Source organism: Pristiophorus japonicus, chromosome 22 (assembly GCF_044704955.1).
Source record: "Pristiophorus japonicus isolate sPriJap1 chromosome 22, sPriJap1.hap1, whole genome shotgun sequence".
Classification (NCBI taxonomy): Eukaryota; Metazoa; Chordata; class Chondrichthyes; family Pristiophoridae; genus Pristiophorus; species Pristiophorus japonicus.
The window spans coordinates 43875337-43897357 of NC_091998.1; the positions used below are offsets into that span (position 1 = coordinate 43875337).

General features: G+C 44.8%; 2 protein-coding genes across 6 annotated transcripts in view; one reads left to right on the forward strand and one right to left on the reverse strand.

The window, feature by feature from the left end:
- Window positions 1–2622, reverse strand: part of LOC139234755 (putative aminopeptidase W07G4.4) — a 32100-nt gene extending 29478 nt beyond the window's left edge. The window contains exon 1 of the mRNA XM_070865441.1: window positions 2526–2622. Coding sequence (XP_070721542.1) covers window positions 2526–2551 — 26 coding nt within the window. The 5' untranslated portion in view covers window positions 2552–2622. The remainder of the gene's footprint in view (window positions 1–2525) is intronic.
- Window positions 2623–2829: 207 nt separating this feature from the next.
- Window positions 2830–22021, forward strand: part of fahd2a (fumarylacetoacetate hydrolase domain containing 2A) — a 65261-nt gene continuing 46069 nt past the window's right edge. For 2 of the 5 annotated variants that reach the window (XM_070866032.1, XM_070866031.1), the window contains exons 1-2: window positions 2861–2884; window positions 5982–6281. In XM_070866032.1, coding sequence (XP_070722133.1) covers window positions 5986–6281 — 296 coding nt within the window. In that variant the 5' untranslated portion in view covers window positions 2861–2884; window positions 5982–5985. Of the gene's footprint in view, window positions 2885–5981; window positions 6282–22021 lie in introns of all 5 variants that reach the window. The other 3 variants (XM_070866034.1, XM_070866030.1, XM_070866033.1) reach the window with 3 other exon arrangements.

Here is a 22021-nt window from a genome sequence, read left to right on the forward strand (position 1 = left end):
CCAAAATATCAAATATTCAGTCTACTGACCAGGAGTATTTTTAACACCACCAAATCAGGTCTTTCCAACTACACTTAGCATAAAAAAAGCTCAGGTGTTGAACAGGTGAAAGCAACATTGTTGACGCAAGTCACCTCAAGAAAAGAATGGCATGGGCATGTTTTGCCAAACAGACCCTGGGAAGGAATGCCAACGGATTTAGAATTATAACTTAGCATTATATTTACTTTGTTCATTCCAATTTGCAGGGTTGTCAGTATAGAATGTCAATCTCAGACCCCATCAGCCTATCCTTCAGCTACAGTACTTCACCACTCAATAGTCCACATGCAAGACCAACAAGGGGACACTATGGGGTTAGGGAACAGGAACAGAAAAGGTCCAGTTACCCAAAGTTATAAGCTATACAAACAAATGAAAATATCAAGACTATCAGTATTCACCCTATTCATTAGGTGACATAACCTCATTTGCCATTTAACTGCCCAGTCTGCAAGTTTTCTAACATCTTATATTATGCTGTATTCCTCCTCAGTGTTAGTTATACCCAGTTTGGCAGCATCTTTTGATTTTATTTGAATTATGTGTTCCCAAGTCCAAATCATTAATATAAATCACTAGTAATAATAACTCCTGGCATTACACTCCCTTCTCGCTCCAATAAACTTCTGACCGTGTGTTACATGAAATGTCAAAGTACAAAAATTGTGCTACATGAAACAATCTTGCATTTAATTGCAGGATGAGTCCAAAAGGACAGGGCCACAAAAACTTAACCACGACAGTAGTTGCATACAATGGTTAGTTTCAATTCTGGAAAACTTTGGGTCAAGTAACCAATACTGAGTTTGCAAAATAAAGTCAAAGTCAGACTTAAAAGAATCACTTCCGCACTCTCCCTCCTCTCAAGATTAAAGCATTACAAAAGATACCATGAAACAATGTATCCTTCAACTGACAAGTTTACAGATGGAAGCTATCGAAAATCCCAAATAATTTGAGGTCAACAAGTACTTTTGATTAAGAAAAGCAAAAGTGCAAAAAAGTAAAAAAAATGTTGGAAACACAGCACCTGTGGAGGAAGCTTTTCATGAAGTTTGGATTGTTGTTTCTTCAATTCAACACAAGAAAGATTGTTTCTATTCTTCCCTTCAGGAGAATGCACAAAATACCCCTGATAAGCACTTGGAATATTATGCCAGCAGTGTTAGTCATGGCTCAGTTGATAGCTCTCTCACCGAGTCAAAAGGTTGTAGGTTCAAATCCCACAACAGAGGCTTGAGCACAAAAATCTAGGCTGACATTCCAGTGCAGTGCTGCACTGGCAGATAAGTCGTTAAAACTGACTGCCCTCTCAGATGGACTTAAAAGATCCCATGGCACTGTTTCAAAGAGCAAGGGCTGTAAAGCATTGTGGGACATCCAGAAGTCATGAAAGATGCTATACAAATGCAAATCTTTCTTTATTAATCTGTGCTAAATCAGTCACAACTAGGGACATTTCACTATGTTAAAGGCACTATATAAATACAAGTTGTTGTGGCTTTTGTTGATCATCCCAAATCTCCCAAGTTGAGCCTACTAAATCACAAACTACATTGTAAACACTTTCAGATTCATGCATCCTCCCATTAATTTATTCTTCAAAACTTTGGACTAAGCCTGGTCTGACATAAATATCTCTTTACAAGAAAAGCAAAGAGAAGAGCGAATTAGTGTACGCGCTGGCACTACATGGCAACAGAAGAAAAGTCAGCAGGCGAACAATAACCATGGGGCATAGATTTAAAGTAATTGATAGAAGGATTAGAGGGGTTTGAGAACTTTTTTCACCCAGCACAAAAAATCTAGGCTGACACTCCCAGTGCGGTAGTGAAGGAGTGTTGCACTGTCGGAGTTGCAGTCTTTCAGATAAGACGTTAAAACTGCGGCCCCGTCTGCTCTCAGGTGGATATAAAAGATCCCATGGCACTATTTTGAAGAGGAGTTCTTCCCGATGTCCTGATCAACATGCATCATTTAAACAACATGTTGTTAAACTTAAACTGTTTATTTGGTCATTATCACATTGCTGTTTGTGGGAGCTTGCTGTGCGCAAATTGGCTGCCGCGTTTCCTACATTACAACAGTGACTACACTTCAAAAGTACTTCATTGGCTGGAAAGCACTTTGGGAGGTCAGGTGCTCGTGAAATAAATGCAAGTCATTCTTTCTTTGAGGGTGATGGAGGACTGGAAATCACAGCTTGAAAGGGTGGTAGAGACAGAAATCCTCATCACATTTAAAAAGTACTTGAAGAACGGTAACCGAGGAGGCTACGAGCTGCAAGGCGGGATGAGGCTGGATAGCTCTTTTTTCAGGCGGCACAGACACGACGGGCCGAATGGCCTCCTTCTGTGCCGGTAAATGTCTCCGATTCCGAGTGGCCCCCAGCCTCATACTTCACAACGACAAGACCACAACAGATACTGCAACAGCCAACCTGACAAACCCAATTATCGTCAGCCCCCCTCAACAAAACTCACCCCATCCCGCCGTTCCCACCCGCCATCGTCTCTCGCGCTCCAAAGAATGGTTAAATTTCACCGACTGGAAATATCGGAGGGAGCCCGCTTGTGCTCCACCGTGATTGGCTCGAGCGGCGCCGGGACCGTCCCTCCTCCAACTCTGATTTGTCAGATCCTTCGCTCGGCTCGTCCGTGCTCCGTTGTCATTGGCTACCGCTGCGCCAATGCCGTTCCTAACTCTACTCTAATGTGCGATTGGCTGCCGCCGCAGCCAGGCCCCGCCCAAACTCCCTTATGATTGGCCTGTGTTCCAACCCGCCCCTCCTTGCTGTCAATCACAGGTTTCGCGCTGACAACCTGGACGCCAGCTAGCTGAGGTAAAACTGTCTTTAAAGTGCTGGGTGTTGGGGTCGAAATGACAGGAGGTGAAGTTTCCAAGCTAGTTCTTCATTACCAGCGTTTGCAGCGACGGTTTAGTCCGCTTTACTGAAGAGAATATAACGGAGGTTCACTTGATGACGTCATTGGACAAGCGCCGAGGCCTTTATTAATAATAATTTTTATTTCTATAGCGCCTTTAACCTAGTAAAACGTCCCAAGGCGCTCCACAACAATGTTTTCCTCTTTCAGCCATCATACATTTGACTTCTGGCGCTCCCTCTGCTTTTAAAAGTCTACTGGAGACTTTTCAACCCCACTCCTTCATTCCATTCCACCTAAGATTTTCTCTCCCGATCATTGGCCATTGATCAGTAAAGTGCTGCAGAACATCTTTCTGACATGAGTGCTATCTAAATATATATATGTTTTATTGTTGCAGTTAATACCAACCTGTGACTTATCAGGAGTGGCAAGGACTTACTAGGTTTTAAAAATGTGACATGTTGGGCTGGGCATTGCTTTTAAAAAAAAATACAATCCAAACATTTTTATTTTGGTTGGTAGCCACCTTGTTTCATTCTTACTGATCATAAATGTCACTTCTAATAGTTCCAGTATTTACAGCCCTGTCGCTCCATTCCAATGTTGTTAAAAAAATATCAAGGAAAAATATTCCACCCTATTTTAGTGGATGAAAGAATGTACAGCATAGAAGGAGTTCATTCATCCCAATGTGCCTGTGATAGTTCTTCATCTGGAAATGTCTACTTTAATTCCGTCCCCCGACCATTTCTCCATATTCTTCCTTTTCAAACACTTATCTAATTCTTTTCAAATGGTGTTATAGTTTTTGCTGCAGTCACTTCTGTGGTATCGGAATATACCTTCAGAACAACTCTTTGTGTAAAGAAATTTCTCCAAACTTACCCCTTTGTTCTTCTGGTGATAGCCCTGAGCCTACACCCCCTTTGCTAACCAATTAAAACAACCTTTTGCTATTAGCAACAGCAACATGTATTTATATAGTGCCTTCAAGGTAGACAAATCAAGGTGCTTTATGGAGATGTAAGGAAAAAAATGCACACTGAGCCACAGATGGGGATATGAGGAGGAATGACCAAAGGCTCGGTCAAAGAGGTTTGTTTTAAGGATGGGCTTAAAGGATGAGAGAGATGTGGAGAGGTAAAGGGGTTTAAGGGAACTCCAGAGAGCAGGGCTTAAGCGGCTGCCAATAGTGAGGCAAAGGGGAGAGGGTACGCAAAAAGCTGGAGTCAGAGGAATGGACAGTTTGGGTGCAGTTCTAATGCTGGAGAAGGTCACAGGGACAGGGTCATAGAGGAATTTAAACACAAGAATGAGAATTTTAAATTTGAAGTATAGGGGACACGGAACCTTCGTAGGTCAGTGAGGACAAGGGTGATGGGCAAGTGGGACCGTGTTGCGATTTGGATATAGAAACATAGAAACATAGAAAATAGGTGCAGGAGTAGACCATTCGGCCCTTCGAGCCTGCACCGCCATTCATAAGATCATGGCTGATCATGCAACTTCAGTACCCTATTCCTGCTTTCTCTCCATACCCCTTGATCCCTTTAGCCGTAAGGGCCATATCTAACTCCCTCTTGAATATATCCAATGAACTGGCATCAACAACTCTCTGTGGCAGGGAATTCCACAGGTTAACAACTCTCTGTGTAAAGAAGTTTCTCCTCATCTCAGTCCTAAATGGCCTACCCCTTAGCCTAAGACTGTGTCCCCTGGTTCTGGACTTCCCCAACATCGGGAACATTCTTCCCGCATCTAACCTAACCTGTCCCGTCTCGTCAGAAACGTATACGTTTCTATGAGATCCCCTCTCCTTCTGAACTCCAGTGTATAAAGGCCCAGTTGATCCAGTCTCTCCTCATATGTCAGTCCAGCCATCCCTGGAATCAGTCTGGTGAACGTTCGCTGTACTCCCTCTATAGCAAGAATGTCCTTTCTCAGATTAGGAGACCAAAAATAACACAATATTCCAGGTGAGGCCTCACCAAGGCCCTGTACAATTGCAGTAAGACCTCCCTGCTCCTATACTCAAATCCTCTAGCTATGTAGGCCAACATGCCATTTGCCTTCTTCACCGCCTGCTGCACCTGCATGCCATTTTCAATGACTGATGAACCATAACACCCAGGTCTCGTTGCACCTCCCCTTTTCCTAATCTGCCGCCATTCAGATAATATTCTGCCTTCGTGTTTTTGCCACCAAAGTGCATAACCTCACATTTATCCACATTACACTGCATCTGCCATGCATTTGCCCACTCACCTAACCTGTCCAAATCACCCTGCAGCCTCTTAGCATCCTCCTCACAGCTCACACCACCACCCAGTTTAGTGTCATCTGCAAACTTGGAGATATTACACTCAATTCCTTCATCCAAATCATTAATATATATTGTAAAGAGCTGGGGTCCCAGCACTGATCCCTGCGGCACTCCACTAGTCACTGCCTCCCATTCCGAAAAGGACTCGTTTATCCCGACTCTCTGCTTCCTTTCTGCCAACCAATTCTCTATCCATGCCAGTATATTACCCCCAATACCATGTGCTTTGATTTTGCACACCAATCTCTTATGTGGGACCTTGTATGGGTAGCAGAGGTTTGGATGAGCTGAAGTTGCACTGGAATAGTTGAGTCTAGAAGTCACAAAGGCATGGATGAGGGTTTTAGCCGCAGATAGGCCGAGGTAGGGGTGAAAGCAGGCGATGTTCGAAGTAGAAGTAGGCGGTCTTTGTCATGGACAGCAGATGATGTTGGAAGCTTAACTTGGGGTGAAATGGAAAGACAAATTACGACCAGTTTGGCTCAGTGTGAAAACTCCTATTAGATTCCTCCTTTAACCTTGTCTATTGCAGTGAAAATAAACTCCAATTATTAAAAGAAATCTGTGATTTGGAAGCAAACCTTTACTATATCCTATCCATATCCTTTCCATTATGGGGTATCTAGAATTGCTCTCATATCTCCAACTTAATCAGTGTCTTGAAAATGATATTGAAACTTTAATGAGCTATTTTTCTGTCATGAAGTTGATTAAATGACCATGTTCAGTATTATGATGCAGGCTCTCACGAATGCAGCTGCAATTCTACGTTTGGTCGGAGCCAGACCTGGGAGCATTGGTTCGAAGCTCAGCTGCTGTTTGCAAGTGAGGCGTCTGTCTGTGTCTAAGGGTTGGAGGATGAGGCTCATCCAGTTCCTGACTGCCGACGATCAGAATGGAGTGAGAGTGGGAGTACAGGAGAAGGATGGAGGGAATGTTATTGATCTGAATTTATTTGATAGCTCCCTCCCCAGAACCATGAAGGAGTTTCTGGAAAAGGGAGAGACTGCCATGGAAACTGCAAGAAGGTATTTGAACACTTTGTTCATTAACTTTTAATTGTTAAAATTGTTTCTCCACTTATCATATTCAGAAATAGGAAGAAAAGCAGGGGAGCCAGAAAAGTCAATGCTCCTCTTGCTGTTTTACAGTCTCGTTCTTTTTTTTTTGCTAAAGATGTGAAGTATGATTGGCTAAACAACCATCACAAGCAACCTCTGTATCGTGACATCAGACAGGGAAGTGATGTTAGCGGGAACTTAGTATCTTGTGTTTGCTGATGTCACAAAAGTACTTTGTGTCTGGCACAAAATGGTTGGAAAAAGTTCCTGATTTCCAAATTAACAAAAGTTGAAGGGGAGAACAGTAACAAAGGCTTCAGTTTTCAGGAAACGGTTGTCCCATGGGTTACATAAATGACCCAAGTTTGTAAATATACAATATACTTTTTCATGTCACTGTGATCTCAATCACAAAATTAGTTGGAGCAATTCATAAACTCATGTTGAAGGTTAATTGTAAAGCCTGCTCCCCTGATGCATTCTCTCCTACAATGTAATAAGTAGCACTGTTGGAAAGAAGAAAGACTTGCATTTATATAGTGTCTTTCACGACCTCAGGACATCTCAAAGCACTTTATAGCCAGTGAAGTATTTTTGTAGTCACTGTAGATTCCCGATCTCTGTAATCTCCTCCAGCCCCACGACCCCCTGAGATCGCTGCGCTCCTCTAATTCTGGCCTCTTATGCATCCCTGATTACAATCGCTCAAACATTGGTGGCGTGCCTTCAGCTGCCAAGGTGCTAAGCTCTGGAATTCCCTCCCTAAGGGCATACAAAGTGGCCAAAACTAATGGGAGGACAGAAGACTGGGAAGCTTTTAAAAGCCAGCAAAGAATGACTCAAAAAATGATTAAGGGAAGATAGACTATAAAAGTAAACTAGCAGAAAATATAAAAACAGATAGCAAGAGTTTCTATAGGCATACAAAAAGGAAAAGAGTGGCTAAAGTAAATGTTGGTCCCTTAGAGGACGAGACAGGGGAATTAGTAATGGGGAACATGGAGATGGCAGAAACTCTGAACAAATATTTTGTATTAGTCTTTATGGTAGAGGACACAAACAATATTCCAACAGTCAAGGGGCTAGTCAAGGGGCTATAGAGGGGGGAGCAACTTAATACAATCACAATCACTAAGGAGGTGGTATTCAGTAAGATAATGGGACGAAAGGCATATAAATCCCCTGGACCTGATGGCTTGCATACTCGGGTCTTAAGAGAAGTAGCGGCAGGGATAGTGGATGCATTGGTTGTAATTTATCCAAATTCCCTGGATTCTGGGGAGGTCCCAGCAGATTGGAAAACTGCAAATGTAACGCCCCTATTTAAAAAAGGAGGCAGACAAAAAGCAGGAAACTATAGACCAGTTAACCTAACATCTGTGGTTGGGAAAATGTTGGAGTCCATTATTAAAGAAGCAGTGGCAGGACATTTGGAAAAGCAAAATTCGGTCAGGCAGAGTCAGCATGGATTTATGAAGGGAAAGTCATGTTTGACAAATTTGCTGGAAATCTTTGAGGATGTAACAAACAGAGTGGATAAAGGGGAACCAGTGGATGTGTATTTGCACTTCCAGAAGACATTTGACAAGGTGCCACATAAAGGGTTACTGCACAAGATAAAAGTTCACGGGGTTGGGGGTAATATATTAGCATGGATAGTTGATTGATTAACTAACAGAGAACAGAGAGTTGGGATAAAGGGTTCATTCTCTGGTTGGCAACCAGTAACTAGTGGGGTGCCACAGGGATCAGTGCTGGGGCCCCAATTATTTACAGTCTATATTAACGACTTGGAAAAAGGGACTGAATGTAACGTAGCCAAGTTTGCTGACGATACAAAGATGGGAGGAAAAGCAATGTGTGAGAAGGACATAAAAAATCTGCAAAAGGACATAGACAGGCAAGTGAGAGGGCAAACATTTGGCAGATGGAGTATAATGTTGGAAAGTATGAGGTCATGCACTTTAGCAGAAAAAAATCAAAGAGCAAGTTATTATTTAAATGGAGAAAGATTGCAAAGTGCTGCAGTACAGCAGGACCTGGGGGTACTTGTGCATGAAACACAAAAGGATATGCAAGCACTCTAGTAATGACTCCACAAGGTAGGGTATTGTACTTGAACTGTTGTGACCCTAGTCCATTTATTGTAGCTCCCTGAGTGAGGACACAATGAGGTGAGCTCCCTTTTATGCTTGGTTACCTGCAATGTGCAGGTGATCCTAGGGTCTCCACCAGTAGCACCCTCTGGTGGTACAGGTATGGTGTATACAGTGTGAAGATACACTCAGTGGTCTAATGTTACAGTACATACATTATACATACACAACAATACTCCACCCTAAGTCTTTGCCACTGGCTTTTGCACTGTGTACTCTGACCCTCGATTTGAGTGCCCAAAGCCCTTGCACTTTGTCTTTGCTTGAGAATGGCTTTCTCCCTGTGGACCCCCAAGTCCTTATTGCCACGACATTGGGAATTGGTCAGCAGTGGACGGTTGGAGGTTGCAGTTCTGGGTTCTGGGTGTGATCCATGTGTGTCCATGGCTACATACATCCATTTCCCCCGCCCCACCCCCCCTCCCCCGCCCATGCATAGACATGATGTGGCTCGACATCTGCATTGGCGTACATGTTCAGAGAATAAAGAATCGGATTGGTTATATCTCTGTTTTTGGGTTCAGCAGTAGTGGAACAAGTACATTTTACAGGTAAGGTACATACATGGTATTACAGTCTTGCCCCTGGGGTGTGGGTGCAGGTGGGTGAGGATGCTTTTCCGGAGAAACCGGATTGTACCCCCTGCCAGCTGGGTGGGCACAGATTGCTCACCTGGCTGTGTCTCAGGGCCTTAGCCATTGCTTAGTGGTGGGCAGAGCCACAGGAATGTGTGGTCTCCTTGTCCTCCTTTGAGGCTGCAGGGTCTCGCTGCTGCCCTTCAGCGGTGGTGGGAGTCTGGTCATCCCAGGTCCCATTGGGAGGGCTGCAGGATGCTGGCCTCTTGCTCCAGGTGCTGGCCCTGGTGGCCAGGGGTGTAGGGCCGATCTGGGGCAGGGCGCCAGTGGTGGTGCCTGTGCCGTCCATTGATCGCTGGCCCTGCAGTGGGTATGCTCCCACTGCGTGTGTGGCCACCCTCCCTGGGGCATCACAATTGTCCCGGAGGCGCAGGCTACATGATCTGGTAGCCCACTGGATCTGGGTACTCCCCAAGGGAGGTTGCCCTTAGCTTTGTTGGCGTGCATGTAGAACCCGGCATCACATCTCATTTCATTTTTAGCATTCATGATGCATTGGCTCCAACCGCAATCAACCGACTCGACATTGTTATTTGTCTTTACACTTTTGCATTTGTCAATTACATCACTTTCCTGTGTACTATCAGCATCTCTGTGCAAGGTGTGGAAATGTATTTTTTTATCTAAGCTGTATCACACTGTATTTTGTACCCTTTTTGATATAAAACAAAATGGAGTCCTGGTCCTTCCAGAAATTTCTGCAACAGACAGTCTGTTTGCATAAACAGCTAAACCTGGCTTGAAACGGCTGATAGTTAATCAATAGCCACCAGACAGCATGGAGACTGAGATAAGTACCACCCATGGTGCTCTCCTGTATTGTCCATACAACACCAGTTCCACTCCCCCCCCCCCCCTGCCCTTTTTGAGATACTCAAACTACCAGCCATTATCTCTGATACAGGACTCATCCATTTTATACAAAAAGTTAATTGACCAGGAAACTGGACAATCCTGACACAATGCAATAGCACATTATCACATTCTCATCGAGTGATGGCTGACTGGCCAACTAATAACCCTGACAAAAGGAAACATTTAGAAACCATGTCAGGACAAGGATGTAGTAATTAACTCTATCTGTATTCACTGACTTCAAGACAGAGCCAATACACAGAAAGAGGCCATAACTTGGGTTTTTACTGTATAAATGTCTCGTGAAATTGTATCATTTCGGAGGTCCCGTTGACTGAGTGAGACTTTTCCCTCGCTGCAAGTAAAATTCAAGGAACATCAGCTGGAGCTGAAGGTGTCTTGAGTCGTATATTGCGAGTCGAGATTTCGACAGTTACTTCTTGGAGGTTCCACCGAGATCGCTTACTCTCTACCCTGTGAGTAAATGGATGCTGGCATAGTGCCTCTTCAGTGAAGGGCTTCACTGGCCAGAATAAGGTGAGCCTTTTGCTCACAAGAGGTTTCTTCACTGTTGAATCGCATATGTAATCTGTTGTCCACAGGGGAGATATTGCGATCTACAAGACTCGACATTTAAGAGCTAAAGTTATTTTTGTAATCATTTCCTTCTCAGCTTGTAGGCAGAAGGGATCTGATTCTGGAAATATTTTGAAATAGCCCGGAAAGATTTTCATTAGGAAAAGGTAAAAAGAGCGCTATTCGATCGACGGTTCTTATGTGATAAGAGTTAAGGTAATGGAACCATAAGTTTTATAAGTTTTATTAGGATGAGTTAAGGACTCGGTCTGCAGTGGCATACAACGCAGACTGAGAATTGATTATTTGTTTCGATAGAGTTTAAGGTTATGATTTGTATACTCACGTGAATGTTGTTTGTCCTAGTTGTCCTTGTTATACTGTTGTGTTCAATACCTTTGTGCGACATTGCAATTAGAGAAACAGGAAGAGTCACTAGGGAAAATTGTGATTCGGAAAAACAAGGATTGATTGAGAAAAGAAACTGTAACTGATCAACTATTGGTTGGTTCGTGCCAACATCTCTCACACATCCAGACTGAGCCCAAATTAAGAGCCATTTCAGGCCACATGACAGCCAGGAGAAGTGGACGTAGAGAACTCGGTTGGCCGAAAGGATTGTGAGATCAGAAACCGTGGAAAATCTTAATCATCCAGAAGGGTGCCGGAGCAAGTAAAACACAACCAAAGGTCACACCAGCCTATTTTATGCTCCAGAATTGTGGTCAGTCTTCAATTGACCACCTAAAAAAAATGGGTAAAGTGGACTAAGGGTGAAAACAGGCCATTTCCACCCGATGGTTCATTTAATTTAGAGAGAACAACATGTCTAGAGGAGTGTCTTATAAATAGAGACCCAGGTAAAAGAGGTTAAAAAAAAAAGAAAGTAATAGAAAAGGCCTGGGTTCCGATTCTTCAAGCCCACGTAAAATTAACAGAGGAAGTAAATCAATATGTAAGAAAAGAAAGAGAAAACCTGATCGTGATGTATGGATCCAAAAATAGAGCTGGCCAAACAATAAGCTTTGTTGAATGAAGAGAGACTTTTGTGAATGTCTATCTTTGAATGAGAGTGCTTGTGTGATTTTTTGACTGGAATTTTTCGTGTGTCTGAAAGCCTGTTTGGGAAGGTGGTGGAGCTGCCTGTTTGTTTTAGCTCCTCCCACTTTTTCAAACAGAGTGAATTTTTTTTTTAACCCTTCGTAGTGTTGTTCTGTATGTGGGAAGTTTTAAGAGTGTGAACCTATAATTGAATTACATTTTGAGTTAGAAACGCAGGTGCGTATTTATCCGGATGATAAGTTACGGAGCTAGGAAATGCACAAAAGATAGGTTTGTTGAGCAAGATAAAAATACATGTCCCGGTGGTTTTAAAAAAAAAAGAGAGAATTTATTTGACACGCTCACTTACTTGCCGAAAGAAGACACGCAATCATTGATTACATTGGGTTGAAATACATAAATTTAGTCTAGGAATGAGATAAAGAACGGAGAAGGGAAGTTGTAATGCCTTTTTTTTTAAAAGCCTGCAGGCTGGGAGAGTACGCTCCCATTGTCCTTTGTGTAAAACCTTAATACGAAAGCTAGCTCAGTAAAAGGAGTTTTAAATAAAAGATTGGCAGTAACATATTTGAATTGGAATTTGAGATATTTCAGATGATTCTCCTTGATAAACATTTTGGGTGTATTGGAAAAATCTTGGGTTTGGAAGCCTTTTATTAAAATTACATAACTGCTGCGCCAGAAGCTGAATCTTAAAAGGTTGTAATTTATGAGACACTGTATCATAAAATTGAAGTTACAGAGCAAAAGATTGGAGTTTTTGATGTTCAACTTCTAAAACAGAAGTTGGGCACACAATTATAAAACAAGTACTTTGCATTCTGTGATCTGTGAATCACTATAATGTTAGCGTTAGTGTTTTCTTAGAAGAATCACTCAACACTCAGGGTCGGTTCCAATGCTGAAGCAGCTTTTATTACGCTCAGCGGGGAGGAAACAAACAGGACCGTATCCAGGTTTCTCTCCACAGAACAAAGAGTTACATGTACCTTTATATGTTTTACAACAGTTACAAAAACAGCTTACTGCAGTTACACAGCTCATCACGGCTGGACACAAGCCAATCACAACGATTATAGATTACATATAGGTTCTTTAATCCAATAGAATTCTCCTAGTAACCAGGGAACCATTGTCAATTTGGGTTGATCGATGACTTTATATGTTCTCTCCCTAGTTCTTTCATCTGGGAGAAATAATTGGTTTGTAGCCTGGTTTACAGCAAATGGTTTCCCTCTTATCTTTCTTCCTGGGGAATTAATTGGTTTATGGCCTTGTTCACAGGAGATGGCTTCCTTCTTATCTCTGCCTTCCCAGGCATTCCTACAGTGGGCCTCACAGGGTTATTGCTCGGTCAGTGAACGTTCAACAGTTCACAGCTTGACTACCTGGTTTCCCATCATGCCTGGGCAGCCATTTTATGTGTGTGTCCATTTAAGCTTATGTGAGTTTTAAATATCCAGCAGGTGCCTAATGCCTAAGTCTATATATATCTACTCTCTACAACAATTCCCCCCTTTCGGTAAAGGGACTAGTCCTAGTCCCCTTTTAACCAACCGTACTGCCTTTATCTGATATTTGTGCACTGCCCGGTACTCCTTGCCTCAACGTGCTGGCCAGTCACGCGGTTTCAGGAGTCCCGGTTGCTTAGATCAAATTAACAAAGGCTAGCTCCTCCCGTCCCCTTATCAAACAGGCTTGTTTAATATCCAGGGAACGGTGATTGGTCCGTTTCCGCCGTTTGTGGCGCCTGCATACCTGGCAGGCCATCACGCCCCATGTTATTGCTAAGATTAATTGTATCCCGACCAGTGTGTGTGAAATAATTCGGATCCATGGGTGGATGTTCACATTTATTCCCCAGTCCCAGACTTTTCTCCACCAACTCTGACTTTGTAAGTCTACCTCGGTATCTTCTTCCAGTTCTTTGATTTTAGTTTGTATCTGGTGATAGAGTTTTACGGATTGCCCCACTCTGAGCCTTAACTCCCGTAATACCTCGGTTAGATGTGGGATAGGGACCTGCTCTGGCTCGTCATAATCCTGCAAATGATCATGGAGCTGATCAGTTACTTCAATAACTTCGGACTTCCGGCGCCTAACCTGGGTGAAATGTGCTTGCCCGATCGCGACAGGTCGTAGTGGTGTGAAGCAAAAGTTGGGCTGCGGTATAGGGCACTGTAGGTCATTATACTGGTATGAACGCTCTGTGGTAGAGACGCAGTATCTTCCCCTCCCTCCGTAGCCCGCCCTCGCGAAGTGCATGTGTGCGGGCACTATTTCTAGTACACACCCGTCGGTTCGGTTAAACCCGCACTCGTCTAGTTCCCCTCGGCCCACCGGGTGAGGGCATACTGTGATTTCCCCCCTTTGCTTGCAATCTGCTAGGGAAATCCCGGTAAGTATGTTGTTTCGACGAACGGCAGAGGTGGTGGTTAGGTAGTAGCATATGGAGACATTTTCCCGTATTACTCCGATATTCTCTAGTTGGTATAAGGGGAACGGCCCTGAGTCCGGCGTTGCTATAGGGATCAACAGGACTATCCCTATCCCGGTAGTCCTACCCATCTGGCAATCTAGAATTGCGGGGTATACTCGGGTCAGTCCCTTCAGAGTACAATTATCCAGTGTCCCCCTTTGGTTCGCCAACTGAGCTAAATGTGAACTGTCTATCCAATCGGGTACTTCCCCGCGTTGGATCTGGTCGAGGTTGTGGCGGATCTGTCCCACCATCCACAGACCATAAGCATGACAGAGTTGCCCCTGTCTTTGCTTTATTGTATCTTCTTGTTCTCTATCAATGAGGTGATTGATGGTTTTAGCGTGAGCTTCCAGGACTGAGATGCCATCCAACTGGATTTCGACACCCTCCTTTCCTAGGTTGGCCTGGTCTTCCTGGTTTTGCTCCACCCTCTCCAATAACCCCTTCATCACCCCTTTAAGCTGTTCTACCCTCTCATTTAGCCCTTGTATGTCTATCGAGTTAACTACGGAGGTTCCTGTATTGAAAACGGTAGCAACATCATTTACTATTTCCCTCTTCACCCTGGGTGCTAACCCCTGTCCCCGGAACTTACTGGCACCCATTGCATCGGCAGCCTGCTGCATTACAACTTTACTTAATACATTGTACATCTTCCTTGACTGTTCGGTACAATATTCCGGCATCTGGATGCCTGAAATATTGATCAGAACAGGCACAAATTCATGTTTAACATTATCATACAACAGTTCCCCCTCGTTGTACATTACAATCCCATTTTCTGGTCCCTTAGTAGTTATTGCTGGGATTGTCCCGGAGGCGCGCAAATTATGCCGAAAGTGCATTCATCGGGCCCTTTGACATCCCTCCGTTTAATGCAGCTGCTCCTTATACCCGTGGAGCACTGTACACATACCCGGTCCTTATTAGGATTCACTTGTAACCATGCATTAAAATAAGTTCTGTCCTTGCTCCAATCCTTAGTCGCTGGAACACATATTCCGTCCGTCAAATTGAACAACACTCCATAGTTCATGTAATTGTTTATTTCCAGCGTGCTCTGCTGTCCGTCGGTGTTGCCCAGGGTACGTGCATGTCGCAGGGCTATCCATATTACGAGTAGCGTCGTCCGTATTCCCATCTCGGTAAGTATTATCTGTAATTTTAAACAGACGGCCTGGTCGTCACCAGGGGTTAAAGTTTTTTTTTCCTATGAGTGTCCCTGTCACCCTGCAAAATCAGAAGCACAGGGTTACAATTGAATCATTTCGAATTGAATCTGTGGGGCGTTCGCCCGTGTCTTTACCCACTTAAATATTACCCAAACTCCTATTAACATTAAAGCTAAAGCTATTCCTCCGAACACCCCTTCCGAAAGGGTGTCTAACCACTCCTGGTACTTTACAGCATACCATTCCGTCTCGTCTAGGCGTATCACCCTTGGTTCGGCCATTATTCTTTTGGGTTATACCTTTTTAGTTGTGACCAGTGCTTCCACCGGCCTTTCCCTTTCATGTCGACACATGCACACGTGTCGCTTGTCAAAATGATGTCATACGGTCCGGTCCACCTCGGGGCAAACCCCGTCCTGCCTGGAGTGACCTGTACTAATACTTTGTCGCCTACCTGTGGGAGGGATGCGCGGCCTTCCCGTTGTTTTGGGTCTCCAAGTCCCGTAGGGCCTGTTGCTCTACCACCTCTTTCCTTAGTTCCTTTAGCTGTGAATCTAATTGTTTTACATATTGTTTAATCCGATCTCGTAGAGGCCCCATTTCCTCCCCCCCTGTTATGATCCCTTCAGGAAGTCTCATGGCCCTTCCTGTCATTAATTCAAAGGGGGTCAGTCCTGTGGTTCGGTTAGGGGTAGCCCTAAGTCTCATTAATATGCAGGGCAAAATATCTACCCATCCCTTCCCGGTCTCTGTTATAGCTTTGGCAATTGCTGTCTTAAGGGTACGGTTCATTCGCTCCACCATTCCTGAGCTCTGGGGGTGGTACGGGATGTGGAACCGTTGTCGGATTCCAAGCAGACCGCATGCCCGCTTCATGACCTGTCCTGTGAAGTGCGTCCCCTGGTCCGAGTCAATTTGAAGGGGCACTTTCCACCGTGGGATTATGTCGAATGCGATAATCTGCGCTACCGTGGATGCTCCGCAATCCCGGGTGGGAAAAACCTCAACCCACCTGGTAAACTGATCTACAATAACCAGGCAGTATTTCTTTCCCCGACTGGTGGGTAGGGGTCCTGTGAAATCAATTTGTAGATTCTCCCACGGGCCCCTGGGACGTGTCTGATGTGCCATTCTGACCTTTACGGGTCTGCCTGGATTATGCTGTGCACATACTATACAGCGCTGGCAATGCTTGGCCACGTCTCGTCCTACCCCGGCCCACCACCAGTCTTTGAGCAGACGGCTCAGCATTCCGTCTCGCCCAGTGTGGTCCGGCTCATGGTGTAGCCGGAGTAGTTCGGTCTGGATTGAAGACGGGGCGACTACTTGTAATCCCTTCCTCCATACCCCGTCCTCCCCAATGCTGGCCCCCTTGCTTTCCCATTGTGACCGTTCCTCCGAGCTACTTTCTTCCTGTATCTTACGGACACTTAGCTCTCCTGGTCCTATCACGGCCACTTTAATTATCTGGGGCTCATCTTCTTCTGCCGCGCTCCTAGCTGCTTGATCTGCCAGCATGTTTCCCCGTTGTTCCCTGGTCTCTACCTTTTGATGTGCCTTGATCTTTATTACTGCTGCCGTCGTAGGCCTTTTAACGGCTTCGACCAGCTCCCGAACTATATTCTCGTGTTTAATGTGTCCCCCCCCCGAGGTTATATATCCACGTCTACTCCACGCTATCATATAATCGTGTACTACCCCGAATGCATACCGGCTGTCAGTATAAACATTTACACGCTTCCCCTCTGCCCATTTGAGGGCTTCGGTCAGCGCTACCAACTCCGCCACTTGGGCGGACACTGTTCCTTCCAGTGCCCCTCGCAGGAGGGTGACACCATCCTGATCTACCACGCCCCACCCGGTGCGGAATCTTCCGTCGACATATCGTCGGGACCCATCAACGTAAAGGGTTAAATCGGGGTCCCTCAGAGGTTCGTCGGCTATTCCCCCTTCTGTTCCTTCGTCTATCTCAGTCTTGCAGCTATGGGGTTCACCTTCGGTTACTATTCCCTCCGCGGGATTAAAGCCTATATCTCTAATTATTTGTATGGACTGATCTTTGGGTAATAGTACTGCCTCCCAGGTAGCTCGTCGCGCATCTGACACTGTTTTTAACCTCCCGGTATTTAGCAATTCCACTATGGTGTGCTTCGTGTGTAAAATTATCTGCCCCGACATTGTGACTGGTTCGCATATCCTGGCAGCCCAAGCGGCACAATCGAGGGCAGCCACACACCGATGGAGTCCCTTCACTACCGGGGACTCTTGTGTTGAGTAATACGCTACTGGTCTCATTACCCCCCCTTTCTCCTGGGTTATGATGGCGCTATAAAAACCTCCATCGAGATCGTAATGTACATGGAACGGCTTTGTCATATCCGGTAGCTTCAGCGCTGGGGCTGCCACCAATTCGGCTTTTAATTTCCCATAGGCTTCCTCTTGCTCCGATCCCCAGTCTACCTGCTCTGTTCCTGGTTTTCCTCCCTTCACTAGTCGCTGAATGGGTTCGGCTATGTTTGCAAATTGAGGAATGAAATTCCTGCAATAGTTGAACAAACCCATCACCCGCCGCACTGCCCGGACTGTAGTTGGTCGGGGCATATCAACGATGGCTGTCTTTCGGTCTGTCGGAAGAGTCTTTTTTTTTTTCCTGACTGATATCGTGTCCCAGATGTCGAACCGTGGCTTGTCCGATCTGCGCCTTTTTTTTGGATTTATTTTAAACCCTGCCTTATCTAGAGTCCTTAGGACCATGGCTACGGCCCCTAAATGCTCTCGGTCACTTGATGAGGCTATTAGGATGTCGTCCACGTACTGAAGGATTGTACTATTATACGGGGTTAGGTTACATGATTCCAAAGCGTTACTCATGACTCGGTGGAAAATGTTTGGGCTGTTATGGAATCCCTGAGGGAGTCGGGTCCATGTGTATTGTCTATCTCTGGATGTAAATGCGAATCTCTCCTGAGACTCCGGGTCCAGCGGGATTGACCAAAATCCGTTAGCGATATCTAAGACGGTGAAAATCCTATGTTCCGGATTCAGACCGTTGAAGATAGTCGCTGGGCTGGCCACAATCGGGTGTTCCCTGGATGTAACTTTATTCAGGGCTGTGTAATCTATCGTTAGTCGGTAGCTTTCATCCGGCTTTTTAACTGGCCACATCGGGGAGTTTGTGACTGACACGGTCTGTCGTAGTATGCCCTGTTCTACCAGGGCTTGTATTATCCCCTCAGTGGCCCGCATGGCCTCTGGTTTAATAGGGTACTGCTTGTGGGGAGGGTGTACCGGTCCCGTGACCTTCTCCGGTGTCATGTCCACAAGTCCGCAGTCCTGTTTGCTTTTTGCCCAAACTCCCGGGATAGCCTGACACAGTAATCCCAACATCCCGTCCTTAGACCAGTCTCTCTTCAGAGTATCCGTTTTACCTAATGTGGCTATGTTCTTTACTAGTGCCCATTTCCTGGCCACTTTATCCTTATACCCTTTCGTACCTTTCCAGGTTACCCGTTTTCGCTGCGCATCCACTATTGTTCCTAATTCGCGGAGTAGGTCCATCCCTAGTATAGTTCCCTCTGAGTTTTTTTTCTATTAAGAAATCCAAATTAATAATGTTCAGTATAAAACGGCTGTCAATGGAAAGGGTTAACTCCTTTCCAGGTTTGTAAGAAGACCTGATGTCATTACGTGACTTCACGTAATCATCTGAAAAAAAAAGTCTTTGTGCCTTCAAAACTGGCTTCGAAATTAGAAATCCGTTAAAAACAGCATAAATCATTAGAGTAAATTCCAATGTTTTCTTAACTTCTAATTCAAGTACTTGCCAAAGAATTTTTTTTTTAATTGTTTTAAAACAAGACCACACATACAATAGCGATTTTGTTTACTGAAATTCAATTCTGTTTTTTTTTTATTTCTCTCTTTCTCCTCGTTATCTTCAAAACCCTCCTGCTTGTTTAGACTGTTCGGGACATTTTTGATAAACACTGTCCATTTTAGAAATCTTTTCAAACTGCATTGAAACTTTTGAAAATTCGAATCCATGTAGAGTGTTTTTTACTTATTCCAATTTTTTTTTTTTTTCTCTTCTAATTAAACCAATATCTTTTTCACAGCAAACATCAACTAGTATCTTTATTTAAAACTTTTTTTTTTAGAAGCTCTTTTTTTTTTTAAAGCATTCTTTATCTCATTCCGAGACTAAATTTATGTCTTTCAACCTGTTAGCGTTAGTGTTTTCTCTGAAGAATCACTCAACACTCAGGGTCGGTTCCAATGCTGAAGCAGCTTTATTACGCTCAGCGGGAAGGAAAAACTCAGGACCGTATCCAGGTTTCTCTTCACAGAACAAAGAGTTACATGTACCTTTATATGTTTTACAACAGTTACAAAACAGCTTACTGCAGTTACACAGCTCATCACGGCTGGACACAAGCCAATCATAACGATTATAGATTACATATAGGTTTTTTAATCCAATAGAATTCTCCTAGTAACCAGGGAACCATTGTCAATTTGGGTTGATCGATGACTTTATATGTTCTCTCCCTAGTTCTTTCATCTGGGAGAAATAATTGGTTTGTAGCCTTGTTTACAGCAAATGGTTTCCCTCTTATCTTTCTTCCTGGGGAATTAATTGGTTTATGGCCTTGTTCACAGGAGATGGCTTCCTTCTTATCTCTGCCTTCCCAGGCATTCCTACAGTGGGCCTCACAGGGTTATTGCTCGGTCAGTGAACGTTCAACAGTTCACAGTTTGACTACCTGATTTCCCATAATGCCTGGGCAGCCATTTTATGTGTGTGTCCATTTAAGCTTATGTGAGTTCTAAATATCCAGCAGGTGCCTAATGCCTAAGTCTATATATATCTTTCGACTCTCTACAACAATTCCCCCTTTCGGTAAAGGGACTAGCCCTAGTCCCCTTTTAACCGAAATACTGCCTTTATCTGATATTTGTGCACGGCCCGGTATTCCTTGCCTCAACGTGCTGGCCAGTCACGCGGTTTCAGGAGTTCCGGTTGCTCAAATCAAATTAACAAAGGCTAGCTCCTCCCGTCCCCTTATCAAACAGACTTGTTTAATATCCAGGGAACGGTGATTGGTCCGTTTCTGCCGTTTGTGGCGCCTGCATACCTGGCAGGCCATCACGCCCCATGTTATTGCTAAGATTAATAATTCGAATCCATGGGTGGATGTTCACATTTATTCCCCAGTCCCAGACCTTTCTCCACCAACTCTGACTTTGTAAGTCTACCTCGGTATCTTCTTTGATTTTAGTTTGTAGCTGGTGATAGAGTTTTACAGATTGACCCACTCTGAGCCTCAACTCCCGTAATACTTCGGTTAGATGTGGGATAGGGACCTGCTCTGGCTCGTCATAATCCTGCAAATGATCATGGAGCTGATCAGTTACTTCAATAACTTCGGACTTCCGGCGCCTAACCTGGGTGATATGCGCTTGCCCGATCGCGACAGGTCGTAGTGGTGTAAAGCAAAAGTTTGGCTGCGGTATAGGGCACTGCAGGTCATTATACTGGTATGAACGCTCAGTAGTAGAGACGCAGTATCTTCCCCTCCCTCCGTAGCCTGCCCTCGCGAAGTGCATGTGTGCGGGCACTATTTCTAGTACACACCCATTGGTTCGGTTAAACCCGCACTCGTCTAGTTCGCCTCGGCCCACCGGGTGAGGGCATACTGTGATTTCCCCCCTTTGCTTGCAATCTGCTAGGGAAATCCCGGTAAGTATGTTGTTTCGACGAACGGCAGAGGTGGTGGTCAGGTAGTAGCGTATGGAGACATTTTCCCGTATTACTCCGATATTCTCTAGTTGGTATAAGGGGAACGGCCCTGAGTCCGGCGTTGCTATGGGGATCAACAGGACTATCCCTATCCCGGTAGTCCTACCCATCTGGCAATCTGGAATTGCGGGGTATACTCGGGTCAGTCCCTTCAGAGTACAATTATCCAGTGTCCCCCTTTGGTTCGCCAACTGAGCTAAATGTGAACTGTCTATCCAATCGGGTACCTCCCCGCGTTGGATCTGGTTGAGGTTGTGGCGGATCTGTCCCACCATCCACAGACCATAAGCATGACAGAGTTGCCCCTGTCTTTGCTTTATTGTATCTTCTTGTTCTCTATCAATGAGGTGATTGATGGTTTTAGCGTGAGCTTCCAGGACTGAGATGCCATCCAACTGGATTTCGGCCCCCTCCTTTCCTAGGTTGGCCTGGTCTTCCTGGTTTTGCTCCACCCTCTCCAATAACCCCTTCATCACCCCTTTAAGCTGTTCTACCCTCTCATTTAGCCCTTGTATGTCTATCGAGTTCACTACGGAGGTTCCTGTATTGAAAACGGTAGCAACATCATTTACTATTTCCCTCTTCACCCTGGGTGCTAACCCCTGTCCCCGGAACTTACTGGCACCCATGGCATCGGCAGCCTGCTGCATTACGACTTTACTTAATACATTGTACATCTTCCTTGACTGTTCGGTACAATATTCCGGCATCTGGATGCCTGAAATATTGATCAGAACAGGCACAATTTCATGTTTAACATTATCATACAATAATTCCCCTTCGTTGTACATTGCAATCCCATTTTCTGGTCCCTTAGTAGTTATGGGACAAGGCAGTTCTTCGGGCAATGTAGTGATTCTTATGGGGCGCGGTGTCGGAGGGGGTGAGAAACATACATACAATTATATTGCAGCCGCCCCCGCCTCCTCGTAATACCCACACAGCCCCATTCCCTTCTTGCGGATGACT